At 49.9% G+C, this 27,392-nt stretch overlaps 1 protein-coding gene across 1 annotated transcript in view; it reads left to right on the top strand.

The window, feature by feature from the left end:
* Positions 1–15,328, top strand: part of LOC138284996 (indolethylamine N-methyltransferase-like) — a 94,514-nt gene extending 79,186 nt beyond the window's left edge. The window contains exon 3 of the mRNA XM_069224396.1: positions 14,597–15,328. Within this exon, the coding sequence (XP_069080497.1) occupies positions 14,597–15,032 (436 nt within the window). The 3' untranslated portion in view covers positions 15,033–15,328. The remainder of the gene's footprint in view (positions 1–14,596) is intronic.
* The last annotated feature ends 12,064 nt before the right edge of the window (positions 15,329–27,392 follow it).

Here is a 27,392-nt window from a genome sequence, read left to right on the forward strand (position 1 = left end):
CAAAACATCTCTCTGAGGCTCGCACTGCAGCTACAGCTGCTGCCACCGCACAGACAGGGTTCTGCCCTCCTGGGGTCTGAGCAGCTCAGTCCCATGGAGGCAGAACAAAGCATTTCCTTTGGGACCAGGGTTTTACACCCTCCCTCTTTGGAAATGGGTATTACAGGCTTGGGAGGGGTAGCCTCCCCCCTTCACCTGGAAATGCTTTGAAGGGCACAGAAGGTGCCTTCCTTGCATAAGCCAGTCTACACTGGTTTAGGGACCTCAAGTCCCTGCTCTGGCTCGAAACTGGACAAAGGAAAGGGGAGTGACCACTCCACTGTCCATCATCACCCCAGGGGTGGTGTTCAGAGCTCCTCCAGTGTGTCCCAGACTTCAGCCATCTCCCTTTGCAAGGTCTCACTTTGGAGGCCTCTGAATGGCCAGTGCCAGCAGGTGATGTCAGAGGAGAAGTGTGGCACAATGGTTAGAGCGGAGCAGAGATCTAGCCCAGGGCCAGGATTCAATTCCCACCTCAGTGGGTCTTGGGCTCAATTCCCTTGGACCAGATAATTCTTGCCTCAGTGCCTAATCTAATTAATGGGTCCCACTCTGTAACTCTGGGCAATAGCTTGCTTAATCTCCACAACAGCCCTTACAGCGCTTGGATGCCTGGCTTCACCCTGGGGCTGTCCAGGAGTGGGCGCCTCACAGGGAAAAGCCAGGAGGGGTTCTACAGCAGTATGCGCACAGCACCTTGAGACCCTAATGGGTGAGTAGTGCGCTATACAAGTGCAAAGTTTACAGAGACCCCTCCTGATAGGTCCATACTTCATAAGGTAGACAATACACCTTTCAGGGCAATTTAGGGTCTCTCCTGTGGGTTTCTCTTCAGATTCTGCTTGCAAGTTTCCATCAGGAATCCTCGCAAACTACTACTTCATCTTCTGACCTCAGATCGTCCGCAGACTGCTCCAGGAACCGCTGTAACAGCAGCAATTTATCCAGATGGGCTGCTTTTGCTCTGCAACTTCAGCTCCAGCCAGCAACTGCAACAGTTTCCATGGTGTGCATACTCTGGGGACTCACTGTCTTCACCCTGCACCATAAGGACCAAAGAAATCTCCCGTGTAGTGACGGAGTCACTTCCCTGCACAAGGAGGCACCTTCTAAGTCGACAACTGGTTCTCTTGGACTCCTCTCCTGGTGACGAGCGTGCTCCTTGGAACACAGGTGGTAGACCCCTTTGACACAGACTGTCCTGAGGGCCTGCTGTCCCAATTTGAAGGAGGTAAGACCTTGCCTATCCCGTGAACAACAGTACCCCTGTGCACCACATCTTCTTCACCTCCTGAAGCCTCTGTGCACTCTTTGCTAAATTCCTTCATGCACAGCCTGGCCAAGGTCCCCAACCTTCTATCCTGCAATGCTCAACTTGCTGAGTTGTTCTCCGGTGGTGTGTAGTGCTACACCAACTGCATTTTGCACCTCCTTTGTCCCCATGTTCTGGCACTCCAGTGGGTGCTGTCTGGTGTTCTGAAGGCTCTCTAAAGTGCTGAGAGCACCCTCTTCCTGCTCACACAGAGTTTAGGCCCAAAGGTCCCTCCTGGGTCCAGATAGCACCACTTTGACACAAAACACGACTTTGCCAGAACTAAGGCTTGTTGGAGAAATCCAGCACCAAAACTCACCTGCATCTAACTTCTCTTCATAGAACATCCAGTGCATCATGCAGGAACCTGCTGACATCTTCCTTGGGTGCATTTCTGCAGTCTTCGTCCAACCGGGAACTGTTCTTTTGCACCCTCTTCTGGGTTGGCAGGGGCTCCTGACCTTCCTGGAACTTCTTCCGACTTCTGGACTTGGTTTCCTTCCTTTGCAGGTATTCAGGTCCAGGAATCAACCATTTGTTGGTTGTAGTCTTGTTTGTTTTTTGCAATAACTCCAATCATGACTTGTAGTGTGTCCTAAGGAAACTTGCAGTACTTTACTCCTGTTTTTTCTGGGCTCTGGGGTGGGGTAATTTACTTACCTTTACTCTATTCTTACTCTCCCAGCGATTCTCCACACACTACACTTGTCTAGGGGAGAATGAGTGGTTTGCATTCCACTTTCTTAGTATATGGTTTGTGTTGCCCCTAGACCTATTTTCTTCCATTGCATTCTATAGCATTTCCTATTGTTTGCACTACCCTATGTTTAATTACTTACCTTATTTTGGTGTCGTGTGTATATATTGTGTATAATTCTTACCTCCAGAAGGAGTATTGCCTCTAAGATATTTGTTGCCTTGTGTCACCCAAATAAACTACCTTTATTTTTGGTAACACTGAGTATTGTCTTTACTTGTGTATAAGTACTGTGTAACTATAAGTGGTATTGCAGGAGCTTTGCATGTCTCCTAGACCAGACTAAGCTGCTCTGCTATAGCTACGTCTATCAGCCTGAGCTGCTAGAACACTACTACATTTCACTAATAAGGGATAACTGGACCTGGTGTAAGGTGTAAGTACCCAAGGTACCTAAGGTACCCACTGCAAACCAGGCCACAGGAAAAGCTTGCTCCAGTACTCAGTGCTATACATAATATATGGCTAGAAGTAAATTCTAACTTTCTAAAAAGTTCTTCTCACTTTGCAAAACTTTGACAAAGTTTTTGAAAAGTTTTCTTCTTTTCTCTAAAATGTTAGCTCTGTTAGTTCACTAACTTTTTACTCACTTTCCTAAACTCTTTCTCTTTCAATATGTCTTATGTAGAAGCTACCCCTAGAGTTGTAAAAACTACCTAGGAGAATCTTACCTTTAAAAGTTTGAGGTGTATCTGTATTGAAAGAAGTTTAGGGATTGGGAAGAACCCCAATGAGGAGTTCTTCTTAAATCTTTTCCTGAAAGATGACCAGGGACTCAGCACTGGTCAAGATCAGACAGAGGTGGTGGTAGAGGAAGATTCTAATCAGGCAGGCTCAGAGGAGCACCCTGATAATCCTAGGGAGGGTCCTTCCACTGATCTTTCTGTTAACAGCCACCTAGTACAACTGGGAGTGGAAAGGGTTCACACACTAGTAGGGCTCCCTTCAAACCCTGAGCCAGGTCACTAGAGTGGTTCAAGTTAGGGAAAGATCAGCCTCTGTAAATTCCAATGTCACTTCTGTCTCAGGGGTATCACATAATTCTAACCCTGAGGACAAGTCCCTAGATAGGGAACTCAGAAATCTGAGGTTAGAAGAGGCCAGACTGAGGCTACATCTGCCAGAGTTGATCTTAGGCAGGGAATCCCTGCCTGTGGAAAGGAAAGGCAGGGTTTGGGGTTAGTTCCCCATGGTGACAGCAGCAGTTTCAGGAATTCTAATGTTAGGGAACCCTCATTTGATTCCAGAAATCTGCATAAAGTTGTCCCTCCTTACAAGGATGGAGATGACATATACAAATGGTTTGCTGCAATTGAGAGGGCCTGTAAAGTTCAGAGGGTCCCTCAAATTCAGTGGGCTGCTATCCTGTGGCTATGTTGTTCTGACAACGGGAGAGAGAGATTCCTTATTGTCAAGGAAGATGATACAGATAACTACCACATTCTTAAAAGTGCACTCTTAGATGGTTTGAACGTAACCATTGAACAATACAGGATAAAGATCAGAGACACCAGAAAGTAGTTATCACAGGATTGGACAGATTTTTTAGACTGTTCAGTGAAGGCCCTAGAAGGTTGGTTAAATGGCAGTAAGGTGACTGACTATGAAAGCCTACATAACTTAATTCTGAGTGAGCATCTATTAAATAATTGTGTGTCTGATTTGTTGCATCAATATCTTGTGGACTCAGATCTGACCTCTTCCCAAGAATTGTAAAAGAAGGCAGACAAATTAGTCAGAACAGATCATGCAGGGGTGACAAAGACAGCAAGAAGAAGGATGGTAAGTCTCATGACAAGAGTGGGGACAAAGATAAATAATCTTCTGAGTCTTTATCAGGTCCACAAAAACCCTCTGGGGGCAGTGGACACAAGTCCTCTTCTCACAATAATAAAAAGCCATGGTGTTATCTCTGTAAAGCCAAAGGTCATTGGGCAACTGATCCTCATTGTCCAAAAAGAAACACCAAACACCTGCAGTAGCAAAAGCCCTCCTGGCAATCTTTTCCAGGTTGGGTTTTTCTAATTAAGTTGTATCAGACAGAGGTAGTAAGGTCATGTCTGCATACCTCAAGGCAATGTGGAAGGAGTGAGGTGTTACCTACAAGTTCACCACCCCTTATCATCCACAAACAAATGGATTGGTTGAGAGGTCTAATAAAACTCTCAAAGGTATTATCATGGGACTCTCTGAGAAACTCAGAAGAAGATGGGATGTCCTCTTACCATGCCTCCTTTTCGCCTACAGGGAGGTACCCCAAAAAGGAGAGGGCTACAGACCCTTTGAACTCATATTTGGTCATCATGTTAGGGGCCCCATTGCTCTTGTTAAGGAGGGTTGGGAACAACCTTTAAAAGCTCCATAGCAGGACTATATACTTGGCCTAAGAAGTTGAATGGTCGAGTACATGAAAAAGGCCACTAAAAACCTTCAGGGCAGCCAAGAGCTCCAAAATCAAATGCGTGACCAGAAGGCTGTTCTGACCAGGTATCAGCCAGGACAGAAGGTGTGGGTATTGGAGCCTGGGACACCAAGAGAACCTCAGGACATATGGAGTAGACCCCATCCTATTGTGGAAAAGAAAGGTGAGGTCACCTATCAGGTGGACCTGGGCACTGCTGGAAGCCCCCTTAGGGTGCTTCACGTCAATCTCCTGAAACCTTACTATGACAGGGCTGACTTAACCCTGCCCATGGCCACAGATGAGGGGCAAGAGGAAAAGGGTGACCCTCTCCCTGACCTCTTCTCCAACACTGAAGCTGATGGCTTAGTGGAAGGAGTGGGTCTTACAGACTGCCTCACTGCTGAACAGAGGGAGGACTGCAAAAATCTCCTAAGACAGTTTTCTGACCTCTTTTCTCTCATACCTGGTGCAACTACCTGGTGTGAACATACAATTGACAATAAAGGCAGTTTACCTGTCAAAAGTAAAGTACACTTCACAGGCAGCCTGACCATGTCAGAGCAGAGATTGCTTAAAAAATTAGGTCTAGAATATGTTAGATCTAGGAGTAATTGAAGCTTCTGATAGCCCCTGGGTCAGCCCAGTGGTGCTTGTCCCCAAACCGCATACCAAAGATGGAAAGAGAGAAATGCGGTTTTGTGTGGACTATAAGGGTATTACTACTGTAACCAAAAATTATGCTCACCCTATACCCAGGGCAGATGAGCTAATAGATACACTGGCATCTGCCAAGTATCTAGGCACCTTTCATTTGACTGCAGGGTATTGGCAGATCAAATTTTCAGAGGATGCTAAAGCAAAACTGCATTTTCTACCATAGGGGGCATTATCAATTCACTGTTATGTCCTTTGGTTTGAAAAATGCACCTGCCACTTTTCAGAGGTTGGTCAATACAGTCCTCCAAGGTTTGGAAGCTTTCAGTGCAGCATTCTTAGATGATATTGCTGTATTTATCTCCACCTGGGATGACCACATGGTCCACCTCTGGAAGGTTTTGGAGGCCCTGCAAAAGGCAGGCCTATCAAGGCTTCAAACTACCAGATAGGGCAGGGGGAAGTGGTTTATCTGGGCCACATGGTAGGTAGAGAACAGATTAAACCACTACAGGGGAAGATTCAGACCATTATGGACTGGGTCCCCCTACCACACAGACCCAGGTCAGAGCCTTCTTAGTTCTCACTGGGTATTACAGGATGTTCATTAAGAACTATGGCTCCATAGACAATGCTAAAAAGGTATTGTGGACAGCCAGCTGTCAGAAAGCTTTTGAGGAGCTAAAGCAGGATATGTGCTCTGTACCTGCCATGAAGAGCCCAAACTACTCCAAAAAATTCATTGTCCAAACAGATGCTTCTGAATTAGGGGTAAGGGCTGTACTATCACAACTTAACTCAGAGGGCCAGGATCAACCTGTTGCTTTCATTAGCAGAAGATTGACCCCAAGAGAATAGAATGTGTCTGCCATAGAGAGGGAGGCCTTTGCTGTGGTCTGGGCCTTGAAGAAGCTTAGACCCTACTTGTTTGGGACTCACTTCAATATTCAAACAGACCACAAACCTCTATTATGGCTTGAACAAATGAAAGGTGAAAACCCTAAATTGTTGAGGTGGTCAATTTCCCTCCAAGGTATGGACTTTACAGTGGAAAATAGACCTGGGAGTACCCACTCCAATGCAGATGGACTCTCCAGATACTTCCACTTTGACAATGAAGACTCATCTGGGGAAGGTCAGCCTCATTGTCCCTCGTTTGGGGGGGCAGGTTGTGTAGGAAAGTACCATCTTTCTTGGCATGTTACCCCCATTTTTACCTTTATGTCAGTATGTTTTTGACTGTCTCACTGGGATCCTTCTGGTCAGGACCCCAGTGTCATAGTTTATGACCTAATGTGTGTGTTGTGCACAGTACTTGACTGTGTCTCTGAGGCTCTGCTAACCAGAACTTCAGTGCTAATGCTCTCCCTGCCTTTAAATTTGTCACTATAGGCAAGTAACTTCATTTGCCAATTTCATTTGGCACACTGGACCCCCTTATTTGTCCCTAGTATATGGTACCTAGGTACCCAGGGCATTGGGATTCCAGGAGATCCTGATGGTCTGCAGCATTTCTTTTGCCACCCATAAGGAGCTCAGACAAACGCTTCCACAGGCCTGGAAATTGGCGGATCCAGGGGAAATGCAAGGACCTGATTGGCTGATCGCAACCTCACAGAAAAGTTGCAGCCACCTTTTTGTTTGTCGCATTGAATCCGGGTTGTGAAAATGAGAGTGCAAAAATACGTAAGGGGTCCCTAAGGGATCCCTCATGGGCAAAGAATTTATTTTTTGGTCTGATCTGTGTAACCACAGATCCACGGGTGGAACTGGAGATCCGGACCCACGGTTCCACTGGTGGAACAGCGGATCCAGAAAAAAATGTAAGAGAAAACCACCCACTGCATCAAACCTCGCTAAAGGCAGGGCCCTGCAGCCAACTCCTGCCTTCGACCTTGCTAAAAAACCATAGAAACTCACAGAAAAAAACAAAGGCTACAGGGATGTTATAGTTAGATTCTAAATTTCCTCACCAGGCCTCGGTACAAATGTTATAGTTATGTTTGGATGCTGGGTGGAACAGAGTCACTTCTGGGCTAATGGTCAAGGTCTTGTGCTGTCACTCAATAGACTAAAGGTTCAAATCCTATTATGGCTTAGCACTGTGTTTTTTTTTTTTCTAGTGTTTTGACTGTTAAACCTACCTAATGATGGAACATTCACATTTCTTCCCAATCACATGCATGGGTTGACTGTTATAGGTATGTCTGGAAGGCTCACAGTAAAGAGTTGTAGGAAAGTACCATCTTGCCTGGCATGTTACCCCCATTTTCGCTGTATGAATGTTTGTTTTTCCCTATGTGTCACTGGGATTCTGCCAGGCAGGACCCCAGTGCTCATAATGTATGCCATTTATGTGTTCCCTGTGTGTTGCCTAACTGTTTCACTGAGGCTCTGCTAACCAGAACCTCAGCGTTTATGCTCTCTCTGCTTTCACAATTGTCACTGCAGGCTAGTGACTGTCTTCACCAATTCTCATTGGCACATTGGAACTCCCTTATAATTCCCTTGTATATGGTACCTAGGTACCCAGGGTATTGGAGTTCCAGGAGATTCCTAAGGGCTGCAGCATTTCTTTTGCCACCCATAGGGAGCTCAGGGAATTCTTACACAGGACTGCCACTGCAGCCTGAGTGAAATAATGTCCACGTTATTTCACAGCCATTTTCACTGCATATAAGTAACTTATAAGTCAGCTATATGTCTTACCCTCACTTGGTGAAGGTTAGGTGCCATGTTACTTAGTGTGTGGGCACCCTGGCACTAGCCAAGGTGCCCCCACATTGTTCAGGGCAAATTCCCCAGACTTTGTGAGTGCAGGGACACCATTACACGTGTGCACTACATATAGGTCACTACCTATACGTAGCGTCACAATGGTAACTCCGAACATGGCCATGTAACATGTCTAGGATCATGGAATTGTCACCCCAATACTATTCTGGTATTGGGGGGACAAGTCCATGCATCCCAGGGTCTCTAGCACAGAACCCGGGTAATGCCAAACTGCCTTTCCGGGGTCTCCACTGCAGCTGCTGCTGCTGCCAACCCTCAGACAGGATTCTGCCCCCCCCGGGGTCTTTGCAGCCCAGTCCCAGGAAGGCAAAACAAAGGACTTTCTCTGAGAGAGGGTGTTACAGCCTCTCCCTTTGGAAATAGGTGTAAAGGGCTGGGGGGGGAGTAGCCTCCTCCAGCCTCTGGAAATGCTTTGATGGGCACAGATGGTGCCCATCTCTGCATAAGCCAGTCTACACCGGTTCAGGGATCCCCCAGCCCCGCACTGGCGTGAAACTGGACAAAGGAAAGGGGAGTGACTACTCCCCTGATCTGCACCTCCCGGGGGGGGGGGTGCCCAGAGATCCTCCAGTGTGTCCCAGACCTCTGCCATCTTGGATTCAGAGGTGTTGGGGCACAATGGACAGCCCTGAGTGACCAGTACCAGCAGGTGACGTCAGAGACCCCTCCTGATAGGTGCTTACCTCTTTCAGTAGCCAAATCTCCTTTCTTAGTAGCCAAACCTCCTTTTCTGGCTATTTAGGGTCTCTCCTCTGGACTATTCTTCAGATAATGAATGCAAGAGCTCACCAGAGTTCCTCTGCACTTCCCTCTTTGACTTCTGCCAAGGATTGACCGCTGACTGCCCCAGGACGCCTGCAAAACCGCAACAAAGTAGCAAGACGACTACCAGCAACATTGTAGCGCCTCATCCTGCCGGCTTTCTCGACTGTTTCCTGGTGGTGCATGCTCTGAGGTCTGTCTGCCTTCACCCTGCACTGGAAGCCAAGAAGAAATCTACTGTGGGTCGACGGAATCTTCCCCCTGCCAATGCAGGCACCAAATTACTGCATCACTGGTCCTCTGGGTCCCCTCTCATCCTGACGAGCATGGTCCCTGGAACGCAGGAGCTGGGTCCACGTGTCTCCCACAGTCCAGTGGCCCTTCTGTCCAAATTTAGTGGAGGTAAGTCCTTGCCTTCCCACGCCAGACAGAAAACCTGTGTACTGTGTGATTTGCAGGTGCTCCGGCTTCTGTGCACTTTTCCAGGACTTCCTTTGTGCACAGCCTTGCCTGGGTCCCCAGAACTCCGTCCTGCAGTGCACAACCCTCTGACTTGGCCTCCTACACCCTCTCCCTTTGGAAATAGGTGTGAAGGGTGGTGGAGGAGTAGCCTACCCCAGCCTCTGGAAATGCTTTGATGGGCACAGATGGTGCCCTCCCTGCATAAGCCAGTCTACACCGGGCCAGGGACCCCCAGTCCCTGCTCTGGCGCGAAACTGGACAAAGGAAAGGGGAATGACCACTCCCCTGTCCATCACCTTCCCAGGGGTGGTGCCCACAGCTCCTCCAGTGTGTCCCAGACTTCAGCCATCTTGTTTCCCAAGGTGTGGGGACACTCTGGAGGCCTCTGAGTGACCAGTGCCAGTAGGTGACATCGGAGACCCCTCCTGATAGGTCCATACCTGATAAGGTAGCCAATCCCCCTCTCAGGGCTATTTAGGGTCTCTCCTGTGGGTTTCTCTTTAGACTCTACTTGCAAGTTTCCAGCAGGAATCCTCTGCAACTACTACTTCATCCTCTGACCTCAGATCAACCGCAGACTGCTCCAGGAACCGCTGTAACAGCAACAATGTATCCAGAAGGGTGACTTTTCCTCTGCAACTTCAGCTCCAGCAAGCAACTGCAACAGTTTCCATGGTGTGCACGCTCTGGGGACTCCCTGTCCTCACCCTACACCAGAAGGACCGAACAAATCTCCAGTGAATTGACGGAGTCACTTCCCTGCTCAGGCAGACACCTTCTAAGTTGATGACTGGTTCTCTTTGACTCCTCTCCTGGCAACGAGCGTGCTCCTTGAAACACAGAGGGTGGACCAGATCGACACAGACTGTCCTGAGTTCCTGCTGTCCCAATTTGGAGGAGGTAAGACCTTGCCTTCCATGAGAACAACAGTACTCCTGTGCACTGTGTCTTCTTCACCTCCGGAGGCCTCTGTGCACTCTTTGCAGAAATTCCTTCATGCACAGCCTGTCCCAGGTCCGCAGCACTCTATCTTGCAACGCTCAACTCGCTGAGTTGTTCTCCAGTGGCATGGGACTTTCCTTTGTAGTGCTGCACCAACTGCATTTTGCATTTCCTTTGTCCCCATGTCCTGGGATTCCCATGGGTGCTATCTGGTGTTCTGAGGGCTCTCTAAAGTGCTGAGAGCCGCCTCTTCCTCCCCACACAGAGTTGAGGCCCCCAGGTCCCTCCTGGGTCCAGATAGCACAATTTTGATGCAACACATGACTTTGCCGGAACCAAGGTTTTTTTTAGAAATCCAGCACCAAAACTCACCTGCATCCAACTTCTCCTCGTGGGACATCCAGTGCATCATGCAGGAACCCACTGACATCTTCCTTGGGTGCATTTCTGCAGTCTTTGTCCAACCAGAGACTCTTCTTTTGCACCCTCTTCTAGGTTTGCAGGGGCTCCTGTCCTTCCTGGAGCTTCTTTCAACTTATGGACTTAATCTCCTTCCTTTACAGGTCTTCGGGTCCAGGAATCCACCATTTGTTGTTTGCAGTCTTGCTTGGTTATTGCAATAACTCTAATCACAACTTGAAGTGTGTCCTAAGGAAACTTGCAGTACTTTACTCCTGTTTTTCTGGGCTCTGGGGTGGGGTAATTTACTTACCTTTACTGTATTCTGACTCTCCCAGCAATTCTGCACATACTACACTTGTCTAGGGGGGAATTTGTGATTCACATTCCACTTTCTTAGTATATGGTTTGTGTTGCCCCTAGACCTATTTTCTCCAATTGCGTTCTATAGCATTTCCTATTGTTTGCACTATCCTATGTCTAATTACTTACCTTATGTTGGTGTCTACTGTAAATATTTTATATAATACTTACCTCCAGAAGGAGTATTGCCTCTAAGATATTTTTGGTACTGTGTCACCCAAATAAACTACCTTTATTTTTGGTAACACTGAGTATTGTCTTTACTTGTGTATAAGTACTGTGTAACTATAAGTGGTATTGCTGGAGCTTTGCATGTCTCCTAGTTCAGCCTAAGCTGCTCTGCTATAGCTACCTCTATCAGTCTAAGCTGCTAGAACACTACTACATTTCACTAACAATGGATAACTGGACCTGGTGTAAGGTGTAAGTACCCAAGGTACCCACTTCAATCCAGGTCAGCCTCCTACAATTGGTTTTCCAATACTGTGAGGCCTGCTCCCTTCATAGGATAGCATTAGGGCTACCCTCATATATTCTTTGAGTGGTAGATTCTGATCAGAAAGGGGTAACCAGCTCGTGGTTAGTGTGGCCAGAATGGTAATACATAACTTTGCTTATTGGTGAGGTTATATTACTATTTTAGAAATGCCACTTTTAGAAAGTGAGCATTTATCTGCGCTTAAAATCCATCTGTACCTTACAGCCTGTCTCCAATCCACGTCTGGGCTGGACTGGTTGACGGCTCCCTTGTGCATTTCACCCAGACAACCACAAACACAGGATGCTCAATCACACCTGCACTCATCTGCGTACTGAATGGGTCTTCCTTGGCTGGGAGAGTGGAGGGCCTGACATTGACATTTCATAGGCTAGTGGCCTGCCCTCACACCATGGACTGCCAAACCTCCTAATGGTACCCTGGCAGACAGACCTGTACTGAAAAGGGACCTTGTGCACTTCAAAACCACTCTTTGAAGTCTCCCCCACTTCAAAGGCATTTTTAGGTGTATGAACTGGGTTTCTGACACCACCAAATCAGACACTTCTGGACCTGAACCTGCAATAGGAACTGCTGTGCTGCACAAAGGACTCATCTGGACTGCCTTGCTGAGAAGGACTGCTCCCCTGCTGCCTTGCTGCCCTTCGACTTTGCTGAGAAGTGCTCTCCAAAGACTTGGCTTGAGCTTGTCTCCTGTTTTCTGAAGTCTCAGGACCAAAAAGACTTTCTCTTTTGAGGAAACTCCTTGTGTGCCGAAAATCGACGCACAGCCTGCCGGAAATGGCGCACAGCCTGCCTTGCGGCGAGAAAATCTCCGCACAGCCGGACTGGAACGACACAGCCCGACTTCCCAGGATAAGAATTGACACGGTGCCTGCCTTGCAACCAGAAATTCCACACACAGCCCTACTGGATCGACGCTGAGCCGAACCGGAGCAACGCAGCCGGAATTCCCGAGTGAAAAATCGATGCAGCACCTGCCGTGCGACAGAAAATTCAGTGCATCGCCATACGGATTGACACAATGCCTGTGACTTCGTCTCACATGTCCAGGATTTCCACGCATTGTCTCTGTGCGTCAAAAAGATCCCTGCATCACAGTGAGGAACCAAGATTGCCCACCAGAAATTGAAGCAAATCCACTTGCAGCATGGAAAGAAACGACACATCATCGGTGCCGCATCAGATGTTCTGCGGTCTCCGTGTGTGTTATTTGTGACACAAACCAGGTACTTTGTGCAAACAAGAGACAACTGTTGATTTCTAAGATTTAAGGCTCTTTTTACTCTTGCAAAAGTGACATCTCAACTTGTGCTTATTGAATCTTTATCGTTTTTTACCTTAATTTAACCATCTAAATATCAGATATTTTTCTAAACCTGTGTGGTGCCTTTTTGTGGTGTTTTCACTGTGTTACTGTATGATTTATTGCACAAATACTTTATACATTGTTTTCTAAGTTAAGCCTGACTGCTCAGTGCCAAGCAACCAGTGGGTGGGCACAGGGTATTTTGGATTGTGTGTGACTTTCCCTGACTAGGATTGTGGTCCCTATTTGGACAAAGGTGAATGACTCTGCCAAAGAGAGACCCCATTTCTAACAGGACATATGTGATTTTCATGTATACTGAGTGCAAAATTAAAATATAATCAGAGAATCATTACTTAGGAAACACATGGCAGGGATGCAAGCTCTCTAAAACCATGCAGGGGACATTCCTATCACAAAGCAATGCATAAGGCATAAAATTGTGATTGGAAAACACTTGTCACAAATGGTGACTGGTAAAGAATTTTGCATATGTACTAATAGACCTGTTCTTTAAATTTCAAATTGTAGTGGGTCATAGTCCAACCTACTTCATGCATATTAATAAGCTAGGTTGCAAATGGTGATTTAATATGATTGAAGTCAGCAGACCACCAAATCTGTTATTGCTTTTGAAAGTCGTTTTTTTCTCAGTGTAGCCTATTTTCCTATTATGGGGCTGTGTTTGAAAAGAAGTTACTTGTTTTCAAAGTTTGATTGATAGTGGGTAATGGTCCTACTCACCAACAAACTTTTTTTAATTGCTAAGGGCTAGGTATCTCATAAGGTGTCATCCCCTTTTGTGAACTGATGATCACCCTACCTCTGGAGTCAATACTTGCTCAATGTTTTGCGACTGTATTTCGGTCCAAAGGATTGATACATATCATGCTGATTCAGTATTTGGAAGGGACATCTATTACATGAAACTTTCAAATATCAAATTGGTGTACGGTAGCAATCCCATTTTAGGAACCAGTAAAAGATTATTGACTCCTAAAATGGCATCCATTCAGATTCTGAATTCGAGTGTTTGCTCAGTACTTATGTACGTTATTTTGTGCATGCATCCCGAAAAAGCTTTGTGATTTGAGCCTTTGGTGTCTAGTCTGCATGAAAGTATGGATTATTCAGTCTGCCCGGTGAGAGGTATTGATGTGCCCAGGGTCCCACCATATAACATTATAGGAGAAGGTAGTACAGAATTTGCAGCAGGCCGGTTACCATGAGGCCACCACCAATAGAGAGGGAACTAGGGTTAGCAAATCTTGCTACAATGCACTGATTACGGCATAAACAAATGCTACATTCTGCGTAATTATGAAAAGCAAAGTGTATGCATTGACAGAAATATGTATGTATGTATGTATAAATAGATAGCCGTTAAATTACATGTCACAGCAAAGTCAAAATGTCATTGTTTGTGTCTAAAAGCACATTCTATTTCACAGTTTTATGATGGTCATATTTGCGACTGTTTGGTCTGACTTCAAAACCTTGGGATGAAAAAAATAAATGTGTATTTTTACTATGGCGATACGATTTCAAGATGCAAGGATGGATCAAACAGTTTAAGTGGTATACGGATAAAAAACTGAAATAAATGATTTAGACAGAGAGATAGACAGACATACTGATAAACAGATATCCAAATAAACATAGTTGCAGTAATATGTATAGAGATACAGAGTTGGATGCATATAACCATATTGCCAGACACACACTGCCGTTTAATGTAACTATATTGATTAATGCAAAGCTCTATGGTTATTCCAAATGAAACGTGTGCTATTTTTTTCAAAATGTTCTTAAAGAAATGCACTGTTCAACGTTTAGTGAATCTTTGCAATGGATAAGTGCATGTATCAGTTAATGACATTTTTTGCCATTGTTTTCAGGAACAAGTGGCCTGAGAAGGAAAAGCAGATAAGAGCAAAAGTGAAAAAGGTTCTTACATGTGATGTCCTGAAAACCAACCCCTGGGAACCAATCATCTTGCCCCAGGCAGACTGCCTGCTCAGCATGCTGTGCTTGGAAGCTGCATGTCTGGATAAGGCCTCTTTTGACCGTGCCCTGAAGAATATAACATCACACCTAAAGATAGGAGGGCATTTAGTGCTGGGGGGCGTTCTTGGGTGTGTATCCTGGATGTCTGGAGAAAAGGAATTTCCTTCTCTATGTCTGGATGAGGATTTTCTCAGGAGTTCTCTGACAAAGTGCGGGTATGCTGTCAGGGAGCTGGCGCTGGAGCCTGTCGGTGAAAAGTGTAATAAGAGCATATGTAATTATGATGCTAATTTTTTTATACTTGCCCAAAAATTGAAAGCAACCTAATACACTTTTCCAAAAGCCCACATGCTGCTGGTATTCTGTAGGATTTCTAGGAAACATCACATGAGATCCTACTATTAATCTGCTTTATCACTGGGGAGACAAACAGGGTGAAAGGGAACATTTTTAAGAATGTAACACACAAATAATTAAGCAGGCTTTTTATATCTATTGGTTTATTACATTAAGGGATTTTCAAATTCAGAAAACATTAACTTGTAAGTGTGAATGATTCTTGATTTTATCATCTCAATATGTGTATTACCCTACAGAGATAATAAAACTAATAATAAAACTGACGGTGTGTTATTCATCCACAAGGGCACTCCTAGTTTGACACCTATGGACTCATTATGTTAGCTATTATTTTGAGATATCTGATTCCTCAGAGTATTCTAGCACCAAATAATGAGCATTTCATGGTATTCCATCCATAGCAGGGAATAACATGCAAAGCTGGAAATACTCTGGAGGTGATTCCAACCCTGGCGGTTGGTGATAAAGCGGTGGCCAACCCGCCAACAGGCAGGCTGTAAAAAAAAATGAATTCTGACCCTGGCGGGAACCGCCAACACAGCCCGCCACTTTAACACTCCGACCGCCACGGCGGGACAGACAAACAGCGCGGCGGTCACCGCCAACAGGCAGGCGGCAGACAACGTACCGCCCACCCTATCACAACTCACCAATCCGCCACCTTTTCCGGGGCGGGAGCCCCGCTGATAAAAACACGGCGGAAACAGACTACGAACGGGAAAACGCTTACCTCTACACACTCCACGAGGACGGAGAACAGCATGGAACCCGAATTGAACATCCTACCAGCTATTGTCTACCTGCTCATCTACCACGAGTACGAACGCTGGCGCAGATGACAACGGTGAGTACTGCACCTACGACACAGGGGATGGGGGGAGGAGAAAAGGTTACGGGCACACACATACGCGACACCCCCCCCCCCACCCCCCCAACTATCTACCCACCAATGCAGAGCAACAACTCAGAGTGACACCCCCAAACCCCCCGGAAAAATGCAAAGACATAATTAAAATGATAATTAAAATTTATGTATAAAATAGGTTCATTGAAGTCATGGAAAATTATGTATATGAAATATAAAATAAAAAAAATGAAGAGTGCGAAATCTATATACATAGGCAATAAGTCCTGCTCAGTTTGTCAAAGTTCCACAGTCCGTGGGCCAATGTCCACAAACACATGGGCAAAGCCCTCACAGGAGACCAGATTCCGTTGGAGAGAACACTGCTGGGGCATCAGATGAGAAAACTACAGGCACCTCAGGGGGAAGGGAAGGGGGGGCACCTCAGCCACATGAGTCTACGGCGCCAGATCCACGAGGGGCCTCCATGCCCACTGTACCATCCTGGGGAGTGCAAAGCCACAGTCTCTCAAGTCTCTACAGTGGGAGGGTTGCCCACTGTGCCATCCTGGGGAGTGCAAAGCCACAGTCTCACAAGTCTCTACAGTGGGTGGGTTGCCCACTGTTACATCCTGGGGAGTGCAAAGCCACAGTCTATCAGATGGATACCCGACTCAACTGGTATTGGAGGAGGCAGGGTGCCCAGAGTGCAGCGTGAACACCAGCTCGACACAGAACCGGCACTGTCAATGGGCCAGCGGTGCTTGAGACGGCGGGGCCCAGCGGAGCGGTGCTTGACAGGAAGGGACCAGCGGAGCGGTGCTTGACGGCGGGGCCCAGCGGAGCGGTGCTTGACGGCAGGGCCCAGCGGAGCGGTGCTTGACAGGAAGGGCCGAGCGGAGCGGTGCTTGACGGCGGGGCCCAGCGGAGCGGTGCTTGACAGGAAGGGCCCAGCGGAGCGGTGCTTGACGGCGGGGCCCAGCGGAGCGGCACTTGACGGCGGGGCCCAGCGGAGCGGTGCTTGACAGGAAGGGCCCAGTGGAGCGGTGCTTGACGGTGGGGCCCAGCGGAGCGGTGCTTGACAGGAAGGGCCCTGCGGAGCGGTGCTTGACGGCGGGGCCCAGCGGAGCGGTGCTTGACAGGAAGGGCCCAGCGGAGCGGTGCTTGACGGCGGGGCCCAGCGGAGCGGTGCTTCACAGGAAGGGCCCAGCGGAGCAGTGCTTGACGGCGGGGCCCAGCGGAGCGGTGCTCTTCACGGCGGGGCCCTGTTCAGCGGTGCTCTTCACGGCGGGGCCCTGTTCAGCGGTGCCTGTCTTCACGGCGGGGCCCTGTTCAGCGGTGCCTGTCTTCACGGCGGGCCCTGTTCAGCGGTGCCTGTCTTCACGGCGGGGCCCTGTTCAGCGGTGCTCTTCACAGCGGGGCCCTGTTCAGCGGTGCCTGTCTTCACGGCGGGGCCCTGTTCAGCGGTGCCTGTCTTCACGGCGGGGCCCTGTTCAGCGGTGCCTGTCTTCACGGCGGGGCCCTGTTCAGCGGTGCTCTTCACGGCGGGGCCCTGTTCAGCGGTGCCTGTCTTCACGGCGGGGCCCTGTTCAGCGGTGCCTGTCTTCACGGCGGGGCCCTGTTCAGCGGTGCTCTTCACGGCGGGGCCCTGTTCAGCGGTGCTCTTCACGGCGGGTCACGGCGGGGCCCTGTTCAGCGGTGCCTGTCTTCACGGAAGGGCCCTGTTCAGCGGTGCTCTTCACGGCGGGGCCCTGTTCAGCGGTGCCTGTCTTCACGGCGGGCCCTGTTCAGCTGTGCCTGTCTTCACGGCGGGGCCCTGTTCAGCGGTGCTCTTCACGGCGGGGCCCTGTTCAGCGGTGCTCTTCACGGCGGGGCCCTGTTCAGCAGTGCTCTTCACGGCGGGGCCCTGTTCAGCGGTGCTCTTCACGGCGGGGCCCTGTTCAGCGGTGCTCTTCACGGCGGGGCCCTGTTCAGCGGTGCCTGTCTTCACGGCGGGGCCCTGTTCAGCGGTGCCTGTCTTCACGGCGGGGCCCTGTTCAGCAGTGCCTGTCTTCACGGCGGGGCCCTGTTCAGCGGTGCTTGTCCTGTCTTTCAAGGGAGCCAGACCTGGCCAGGACTCCCCGCTTAGTCGCCCTCCGACCGTGCGGTTGCTGGCCCCTCCTGTGATGTAGTCCTGGGACCGTGGGTGTCCTCCATTACACCCGGTATGGGGATGGTGGGGCCCTCCTGGTCCGCGCGCCTGCTGGCTGACTTCTCCGCCCTGCTGCCCTTGCCCTCCTTCGATGAGGCTCTCCGGCCCTTGCCTCCCCTTGATGTTGTGGCAGGTGACGGGCTACGACTTTGCTCCTTGGTGGCAGCCGTGTCAGCCTTCTTGCGCCGGCCCTTTGTTTTTTGGGTTCTCTTCCCAGGGGGTGGGCTGGCTGTCCCCTTGCTGCTGGCCGATGTATCTGCACTAGGAAAAGGTGGACTCCAATACCCGTGCACAATGGTCGCCTTCGATGCAGGGCTGGTGGTGGCTGAGGTGCTCTTAGTACTCTTACCAGATGGAGGGGGTGGGTCAGTGTTTGGAAAGAGGTCAAGGTTGGAAAGGAAAATCAATTTGGAAAGACAGGGACGGGTAGGTGTAGTGGTTATGGGAGTGGAGGAAGAGGATGTGGTTGTAGGAGAGTCAGGTGTGCTGTCTTTGGGTGCAGGTGCTTGTGACGTAGGCTGTGGTGAGGTGGATGGCTGTTGGGTGGGTGGCTGCCTGCGTTTGTGTGTTTTGGAAGAGGGGGTGACAGACAGTGGGAGAGGACACAGGGGACGTGTAAATGGCAGTGGGGGTGGTGACTGCACGTGTGCGGACTGAACTGGAGGGTGTGCTGGTGATGGGAGTACTGGCTGATGGTGGTGTGCATGCAGGTGTGAGTGGAGACGTCACAGGGAGGGAGGAGGGAGACGAGGAGGAGGGGGACACAGAGGTGGTAGTGACTGTTGCCATGTCTGCATCTGGATGTTGCTTGGGTGAATGCTTGTGGGATCTGTGGTGCTTATGTCTGGATGAGCTGCCCTTGGGTGTTGAGGTGTGTGCAGGCTGGTCTGATGGTGTGGATGGGATAGGCTGAGGAACAGGAGACTGGGACTGGGTGGAGGCAGTTAGAAGAGGGAGGCAGGAAACAGGGACAATGGCTGCCGTCAGTGCTGAGGCCAGAGCATTGAACGATCGTTGATGGGCAGCCTGACCCGAATGAATGCCCTCCAGGTATGCATTGCTCTGATGCACCTCCCTTTCTACACCCTGGATGGCATTCAAGAGGGTAGACTGCCCAACAATGAGTGTCCTCAGGAGGTCAATGACCTCCTCACTGAGGGCAGCCGGGGTAACTGGGGCAGGGCCTGAGGTGCCTGGGGCGAAGGAGATGCCAGCCTTCCTGGGCGAGCGGGCACGGAGCGAAGGCTGAGGGGCTGCTGGGAGGGCGGGGCTGGTGCGCTGGGTGGCGGCTGTGCCTGTTGTGGCGGTGGGCACGGATGTTGCCGCCACCGCAAGGGAGCTCCCTTCCGAGGACGTGTCGGTGTCGCTGACGTCTCCACGGGTCCCCGTTGTGGAGCTCCCTTCGCCCTCCGTATCACTGGTGTACTCGGTGTCTGTAGCATGGCCCACCGGGGCCATGTGAGTTGCAGCTCCCTCGTGCTCCGATGCCAATTCTCCTCCGCCTGATGATGCTAATGCACACATGCACAAGAAGATAAAGAAAAAGGGTGGGGGGAGAAATAAAGACAGGTTGAGTGCATGCATTCTCAACACCGTTGTCGGAGAGGACAGACACAGGAGCCTCCTGCACTACGCTGCGCAATCGGGGTACACTACTCAGTACTTGTGACTAGGCCTACAGGTCTATGGACAACAAATGCACACATGGGTGATGCTGGACCATGGATAGCTGTACTTGGCACCCTACAGAGGTGGCGGCCGGGGGCACAGGGCCATGCCTAAAGGAGGGGACTAGCCTACAGAAAGCGCCCTGGCCTAAAGTCATCCACAGCCCTTCTCCACAACCCAGACACCTCCACTGCGCGCAAAGATAGCAGAATGTGCTGATACTCACCCGCTTGTGTCTGCTGTGATGTCCTCACGCGCCCATCCAAATCAGGGTAGGCCACCGCCAGGATCCGGGACATCAGGGGGGTCAAGGTACGACTGACACCCCTTCTACGTTGGGAGGCCATCCCCAGCAGAGACTCGGCGGTCTTCCTGGTCCCGCGGCGGAGGTCCTCCCACCTCTTTCGGCAGTGGGGCCCGGACGTCCTTGGCGATGGCACGCCAAATGTCAACTTTCTGATGGGCGCTGATCTATTTGACATGTACAGGGTGGGAAAGGAAATATCATCACTTTTCTGCATGTTAGATGTGATTGGCCCCCCCTCCCCAACCTTGCCATGTGGCACATGCTCTCATCTGTCGTGCGTTGCACTCCTCATTCGCTCCCCTCCCCACCATCTTACATCCACCCCACTCAACACAGGCATAGCCCATTCAACGTGCACCCAGTGTACTTACCTGTTGGTCTGGAGGACCGTAGAGTAGCGCATACTGGGGGAGGACCCCATCCACAAGTTTCTCCAACTCTTCAGAAGTGAAGGCAGGGGCCCTTTCCCCAGTCGCAGCAGCCATTATCTCTTCCAGACCGAGGTCACAGCAGCACTTGCAGTATAGGTCCTCTCCTGTGGATGATCAGGTCTCGAGTGATTAAGCAGCTAGAAAATGGCGGGCACGCCCGCGGCGGTGCGTACCGCCGCGGTGCGTACCGCGACCGCCGGCGCACATCGTCATTGGCTCCTGATACCCATAGGGTTCAATGTTAACCAATGCGGCTTTGCGCTGCGTCTTCGACCGCCCACCGCCACCGAGTGCCACGCCAGCGCATTGACCTCACATCCCACTGTCACACTTCTCAGGTCAGGCAGCCGCCATTTCAAGGGCCCACATGGCCTAATGTCTACTGCGTCACACAGGCCTAGGCCTTGCATTGCCACTCATACAGGCCTTTCACTGCATTGCGAATCAATTACTGTGCAAGCTGTGTGAACATACCTGTGGGTTGATTGACTTTGTGCTCCATGTTGTCCTTCCTAGGCACCGTCCGCTGGGACTTGTGAGGAGAAGGATGAATCCTCCCGTGTACCGACCGCTGGTGGACCTGTCGACAATGGAAGAACGACATATTATACTTCGATACAGACTTGACAGAGCCACTATACATGAACTGTGTGCCCAGCTGGAGCCAGACCTGATGTCCCCCATCCGCCAACCCACAGGGATTCCCCCTCTGGTGCAGGTTCTGTCAGTACTCCATTTTTTGGCAAGTGGGTCTTTTCAGACAACAGTGGCCATGTCATCTGGGATGTCTCAGCCTATGTTTTCTAAGGTTTTGTCCAGAGTGTTGTCTGCCCTGATGAAATAAATGCGGAGCTACATTGTTTTCCCTGAGGAGGATGAATTGGCTACAGTGAAGGGTGGTTTCTATGCCCTTGGACATATCCCAAACATCATTGGTGCCATTGATGGGACCCATGTGGCTTTGGTACCCCCCAAAGACAGTGAGCAGGTGTACAGAAATAGAAAAAGTTATCATTCGATGAATGTCCAGGTGGTCTGTTTGGCAGACCAGTACATCTCCCATGTAAATGCCAAGTTCCCTGGGTCAGTGCATGACGCGTATGTCATGCGAAATAGCAGCATCCCCTATGTGATGGAACAGCTACAGAGACACCGTGTGTGGTTATTAGGTGACTCGGTTACCCCAACCTGTCGTGGCTACTGACCCCAGTGAGGAATCCCCGGACCAGGGCAGAGGAACGGTACAAAGAGGCCCATGGGCGAACTAGGAGGATAATAGAAAGGACCTTCGGGGTCCTGAAGGCCAGGTTTAGGTGCCTGCATATGACAGAGGGATCCCTAATGTACTCACCAGAGAAGGTGTGCCATATCATCGTGGCCTGCTGTATGCTTCACAATCTTGCATTGCGACACCAGGTGCCTTTCCTGCAGGAGGATGGTCGAGATGGTGGTGTTGTAGCAGCTGTGGAGCCTGTGGAGAGTGAAGAGGAGGAAGACGACGGGGACGACACGGACAACAGGGACAGAGTTATACAACAGTATTTTCAGTAGCACACAGGTAAGAATCACCCACGCCATTTTACATTTACTTCAGGCCTCCTGAGTCTCTACTTTCTGTGTACCCCACCATTTCCTTTTAACTGAATTGTGACTTTCCATTCACTTTTCAGAGCTGTTTGACCAACTGTGTGACTTCTGCTTTGTTTGCCCATGGACTACACCTTGTTGTCATTGGTATGTTGTCATCACAATGTCACAGAACATAATAGCACCGTTATGTGTGATACATAATAGTAAAATATAAGCAGACTCCTGTTATTGTACGTGCAATAAGTGATTTATTTCAAGTGCTACATATAGGTACATGATAGTAAAACGGTGATGGGTGGGGGTGGAGTAATGTCCATGGCAGAGTCCAGTTCTCAGACGCACAGGTGCATTGTCCATATGCCTGTGGAAGGATGGAGCAGGGTCAGTTTAAGGTTGGACAGGGTGACAATGTGGGACAGTGGGATGACATCAGGGGGTATCTTATGCTGGCGGGGGTCTTGCAATCCTACTCAGTCTTCTTGTGTGATCTCAGGTTCCGCTTGCGGGGTGGTTGTTCTTCAGCAGGATGTGGGGTTCTGGTGGCCTGTCGTTGTGTGGGGGCCTCCTGTCCACTAGCGCCGGCGGAGGTGGTAGGCTGTTCCTGGTCCAGGCTAGTGACAGGGGCCCTTTGGGGTGCCACATGGTCCCGCAATGTGGTGACTATCTGGTTAAGGGCCAGGACTATGGTCCCCATTGCGGAACCGATGTTCCTGAGTTCCTCTCTGAACCCCATGTACCTTTCCTCCTGCTGTGCCTGGATCTCCTGGAACCTGGCCAGTACCGTCGCCATCGTCTCCTGGGAGTGGTGGTATACTCCCATGATGGTGGTGAGGGCCTCTTGGAGAGTCGGTTCCCTGGGCCTGTCCCCCCCCTGTCGCACAGCAGCCCTCCCAGTTCCCCTGTTTCCCTGGGCCTCTGTCCCCTGGACGGTGTGCCCACTACCACTGCCCCCAGGTCCCTGTTGTTGTTGGGGTGGTGGGTCAACCTGGGTGCCCTGTAGTGGCGGACACACCGCTGATTGACATGTCCTGGAGACAGAGGCATGGGCCCGCTGGGTGGGAGCTGTGCTGGTGTTTCCAGAGGGGGTTGAGTCTGCTGTAGCCTGTGGCTGTGTGTGGGGAACCGACTGTCGAGAGGTCCCCGATGGTCCGGGCTGGTCATCTGGGTCCAGGTCGACAGAGCTGCTGTCATCGCTGGGGGCCTCTTCTGGGGGTGGGATGGACATCTCTGCACCCTCCGTGGCGGTGTGGTGGCGTTCGGGTCCTGCAGGGGTATAAGGGTATGGTTATTGGTTCTGTGTGTGGCATTTCGTGTGATGGGTGGGTGTCCGTGTACCCAAGTGCAGGCATTCCCGTGTGGGGGCTTTTGTGAGGGTGGCTTGTGGGGGTGATGTGTATGTGCAGTGGGCATGCTTTGGTGATGGGTGTCCATGCTTTGTGGCCGCATGCAGGTCTAGGTGTTGGGATGGGTGGGTTGTGATGGTGGGACATTAGCAAGGAGTTGGTGTGATGGGGGTGGGGGTGAGGGTGGGGGTATGTGCTGGCATGCAGGTGGGGTGGGAAGTAGTAGTTACGATTTGACTTACCAGAGTCCATTCCTCCGCCTACTCCTGCGAGGCCCTCAGGATGCAGGATGTGCAAGACTTCCTCCTCCCATGCTGTGAATTCTGGGGGAGTAGGTGGGGGTCCGCCGCCAGTCTTCTGCACTGCAATGTTGTGCCTTGATACCATGGAACGCACCTTCCCCCGTAGGTCGTTCCATCTCTTCCTGATGTCGTCCCGATTGCGTGGATGCTGTCCCACCTCGTTGACCCTGTCGACTATCCTTTGCCATAGCTCCATCTTCCTAGCAATTGTGGTGTGCTGCACCTGTGCCCCGAATAGCTGGGGCTCTACACGTACTATTTCCTCCACCATGACCCTGAGTTCTGCGTCAGAGAACCTGGGGTGTCTTTGGGGTGCCATGTGGTGGTGTGGATGAGGTGAGGGATGTTGTATGTGTTGTGGAGTGTGATGTGTGTGGTGGTGTATGGTGTTTTGTGCGTTGTAATTGTGTGGGTGATGTTGTGATTGGCCTCTGTGTGATGGTCTACTCTAAGCTGTGCAGTCTCTCTCTGTCCTTGAGTCGCAATTTTTGTCGTAAGGGTTTGTGGGTGATGTGGGTGTGTGTTTTATATAGTATTGGGTGTGTGGGAGTGGTGTGTGTATGTGTATCAGGTGTGTGTATTTCAAATTGTCCAATGTGGTGGTGTTTTGTAAGGGTGTGTGTATTTTGAGCGCGGCGGTGTGTACCGCCAATGGAATACCGCGGTTGAAAGACCGCCGCGTGGATTCGTGGGTCGGAATGGCATGGGCGTATATCTGTTGGCGTGGCGGTGGAGGTTTGGTCATCGCCATTTTTCCCTGACCTTTGGTGTGGCGGACTTTTGTGGATGTCGGGTTTTTGGCGGTTTGCCAGTTGCGGGTCAGAATGACCGTGGCGGTTTACCGCGACCGCAGTGGTGTTATGGCAGTCTTCTGACCGGCGGTAAGCGCCTTTTACAGCCGAGGTCAGAATGACCCCCTCTGTCTTTAGCATCATGAACTTCCTCCATCTGAACCAAATAATAGGCAGGGGCATAAGAGACACCCTTGCAGCCCCTGTGATGCAGGGGGCCCAGTCGTCAGTATGTGAAGGGGGCTCTCTCAGCTCGTCTGGGCAGATCTGTCTGTGTTGTGCTCTAAAACAGTAGCAGTTGTCATGTGGTTCCTGTTTTGGTAAGAAGACTGTGGGGGTTATTCCAACTTTGGAGGAGGTGGTAATCCGTCCAAAAAATTAACGGTAAAGTGACGGATTTACCACCAGCCGTATTACGAGTCCATTATATCCTATGGAACTTGTAATACGGCTGGTGGTATAACCATCACTTTACTGTCACTTTTGGGATGGATTACCACCTCCTCCAAAGTTGGAATAACCCCCTGTGTGTTTTAGGGCGGCAGCACCCTGAGTGTGGGTGACTGAGTCGGTCCCACACCACCTAGCAGATATTGGGCTGACTCCTGACTAGCCCGTAGTGCCTCACCCAACCCTAGAAAGGAAAAGTGATTTGTGGCATCCTAAACCTGACATTCTGACTCCTCAGGAAAGTTGTGGTGAACAGATTACACCCCTTTCACTCAGTTCCTCGGAGACTCATACATGCCAAGGCAGAATAAGAGATGCAAGATGGATTTCAAAGCTTTTAATGGAGCAATTGCACATGATAATATATAAAGCATGAGCTGAGATAATTAGGCAGATGAAGCATAAAACAGTGATCATCATTACAATTAGTGTGAAGCAGATGAACAACCTTATCATCTTTGCATAATCCTAACAACCTGAAGATTTTTACCTACACTCTCTGCCTAAAATCTGAGAGCATAGCAGTGGTAACCCTTCTGCATGTCCCAATCTAAGGGAGAGACCCCAACTCCATACCTCAAGAAGTAGGCAAGGGTCTGCCTGTTGTCTGGATGACAATCCTCTTGAGTAGCTGAAGAGTCAGTGCCTTGATCAGTGAAGCATTCAATGGAATGATGTGTGTTTCATGATGTAGGAGGTTAGCCTGGCTTATAGTGGGTACCTGATGGTACTTACACCTTGTGCCATGTCCAGTTATCCCTTATTAGTAGATTAGTAGTGTTCTAGCAGCTTAGGCTGCGAGAGGGAGCTATAGCAGAGCAGCTTAGGCTGAACTAGGAGACATGCAAAGCTCCTACTATACCACTTATATCATATAGGTACTATATCATAAGAAACTCAATACTCAGAGTTACTAAAAATAAAGGTACTTTATTTTAGTGACAATGTGCCAAATATATCTCAGAGGATATACTCCCTTAGGAGGTAAGTACAATACACCAAATATACACACAAACCAAAAGCAGGTAAGTAAAAAGTTAGAAAACTAGTGTAAACACTGTAGAAAACAATAGGATGCAATAGGCCTAGGGGCAACACAAACCATATACTAAGGAAGTGGAATGTGAACCACTTAGGGACTCCAGGCCTAGTGTAGTGTGTAGGGGGTTGCTGTGAGTGTTAGGAAACACTAAGGGTGTTCAAGATACCCCACCCCAGACCATGAAAAGTAGGAGTAAAGTTACCCTACTTCCCTAGAAACACACTAAAGTTGTGATAGGAGATTCTGCAAAGACAACAACTGACTGCAAAGCACTGAAGACAGATTCCTGGACCTAAGAACCTGTAAAGGAAGGGGACCGAGTCCAAGAGCCATGAAAGTGTCCTGGGGGGGCAGGAGCCCACTAAACCCCAGATGAAGGTGCAAAATGGCTGCCTCCGGGTGGAAGAAACTGAAGATTCTGCAACAACGGAAGATGCCAGGAACTTCTCCTTTGTAAAGAAGATGTCCCACTGTGTACTGGAGGATGCAGAGTTGTTTGCACACAGAAATACCACAAACAAGCCTTGCTAGCTGCAAAGGTCACGGTTGAAGAAAATGGATGCGCCCAGGCCCAGGAAGGACCAGGAGGTTGCCCCTTGGAGGAGGAGACAGAGGGGGCGCCCAGCAGCACAGAAAGTCCACACAGAAGCAGGCAGCACCCGCAGAAGCACTTGAACAAAGAAATCTGACCACAGCGGTCATCTCAACACTACAAAGGAGGGTTCTACGAAGCCGGTGGTCAACTCATTGAGTTGAGCAATGCAGGACAGAGTGCTCGGGACCTGGGCTATGCTGTGCACAAAGGATTCCTTGCAAAAGAGCACAGAAGCCCTAGCAGCTGCAGTTCACACAGAACACAGGATTACTGACTGGCGTTGGGAGGCAAGGACTTACCTCCACCACATTTGTACAGAACGACCACTGGACTGTCGGGGTCACTTGGATCCAGCTCCAGTGTTCCAGGGACTACGCTCATCGAGATGAGAGGGGACCCAGAGGACCAGTGATGCAGAAATTTGGTGCATGCGTCAGCAGGGGGAAGATTTTGTCGACCCACTGGAGATTTCTTCTTGGCTTCCAGTGCAGGGCGAAGACAGACAGCCCTCAGAGCATGCACCACCAGGAAACAGTCGAGAAAGCTGGCAGGATTATGCACTACAATGTTGTTGGTAGTCGTCTTGCTACTTTGTTGCAGTTTTGCATGCGTCCTGGAGCAGTCAGCGGTCGATCCTTGGTAGAAGTTGAAGAGAGAGATGCAGAGGAACTCTGGTGAGCTCTTGCATTTATTATCTGAAGAGAAACCCACAGGAGAGACCCTAAATAGGCCTCAGAGGAGGATTGTTCACCTAGCCATGTAAGCACCTATCA

This window comes from Pleurodeles waltl, chromosome 3_1 (assembly GCF_031143425.1).
Source record: "Pleurodeles waltl isolate 20211129_DDA chromosome 3_1, aPleWal1.hap1.20221129, whole genome shotgun sequence".
NCBI classification, from domain to species: Eukaryota; Metazoa; Chordata; class Amphibia; order Caudata; family Salamandridae; genus Pleurodeles; species Pleurodeles waltl.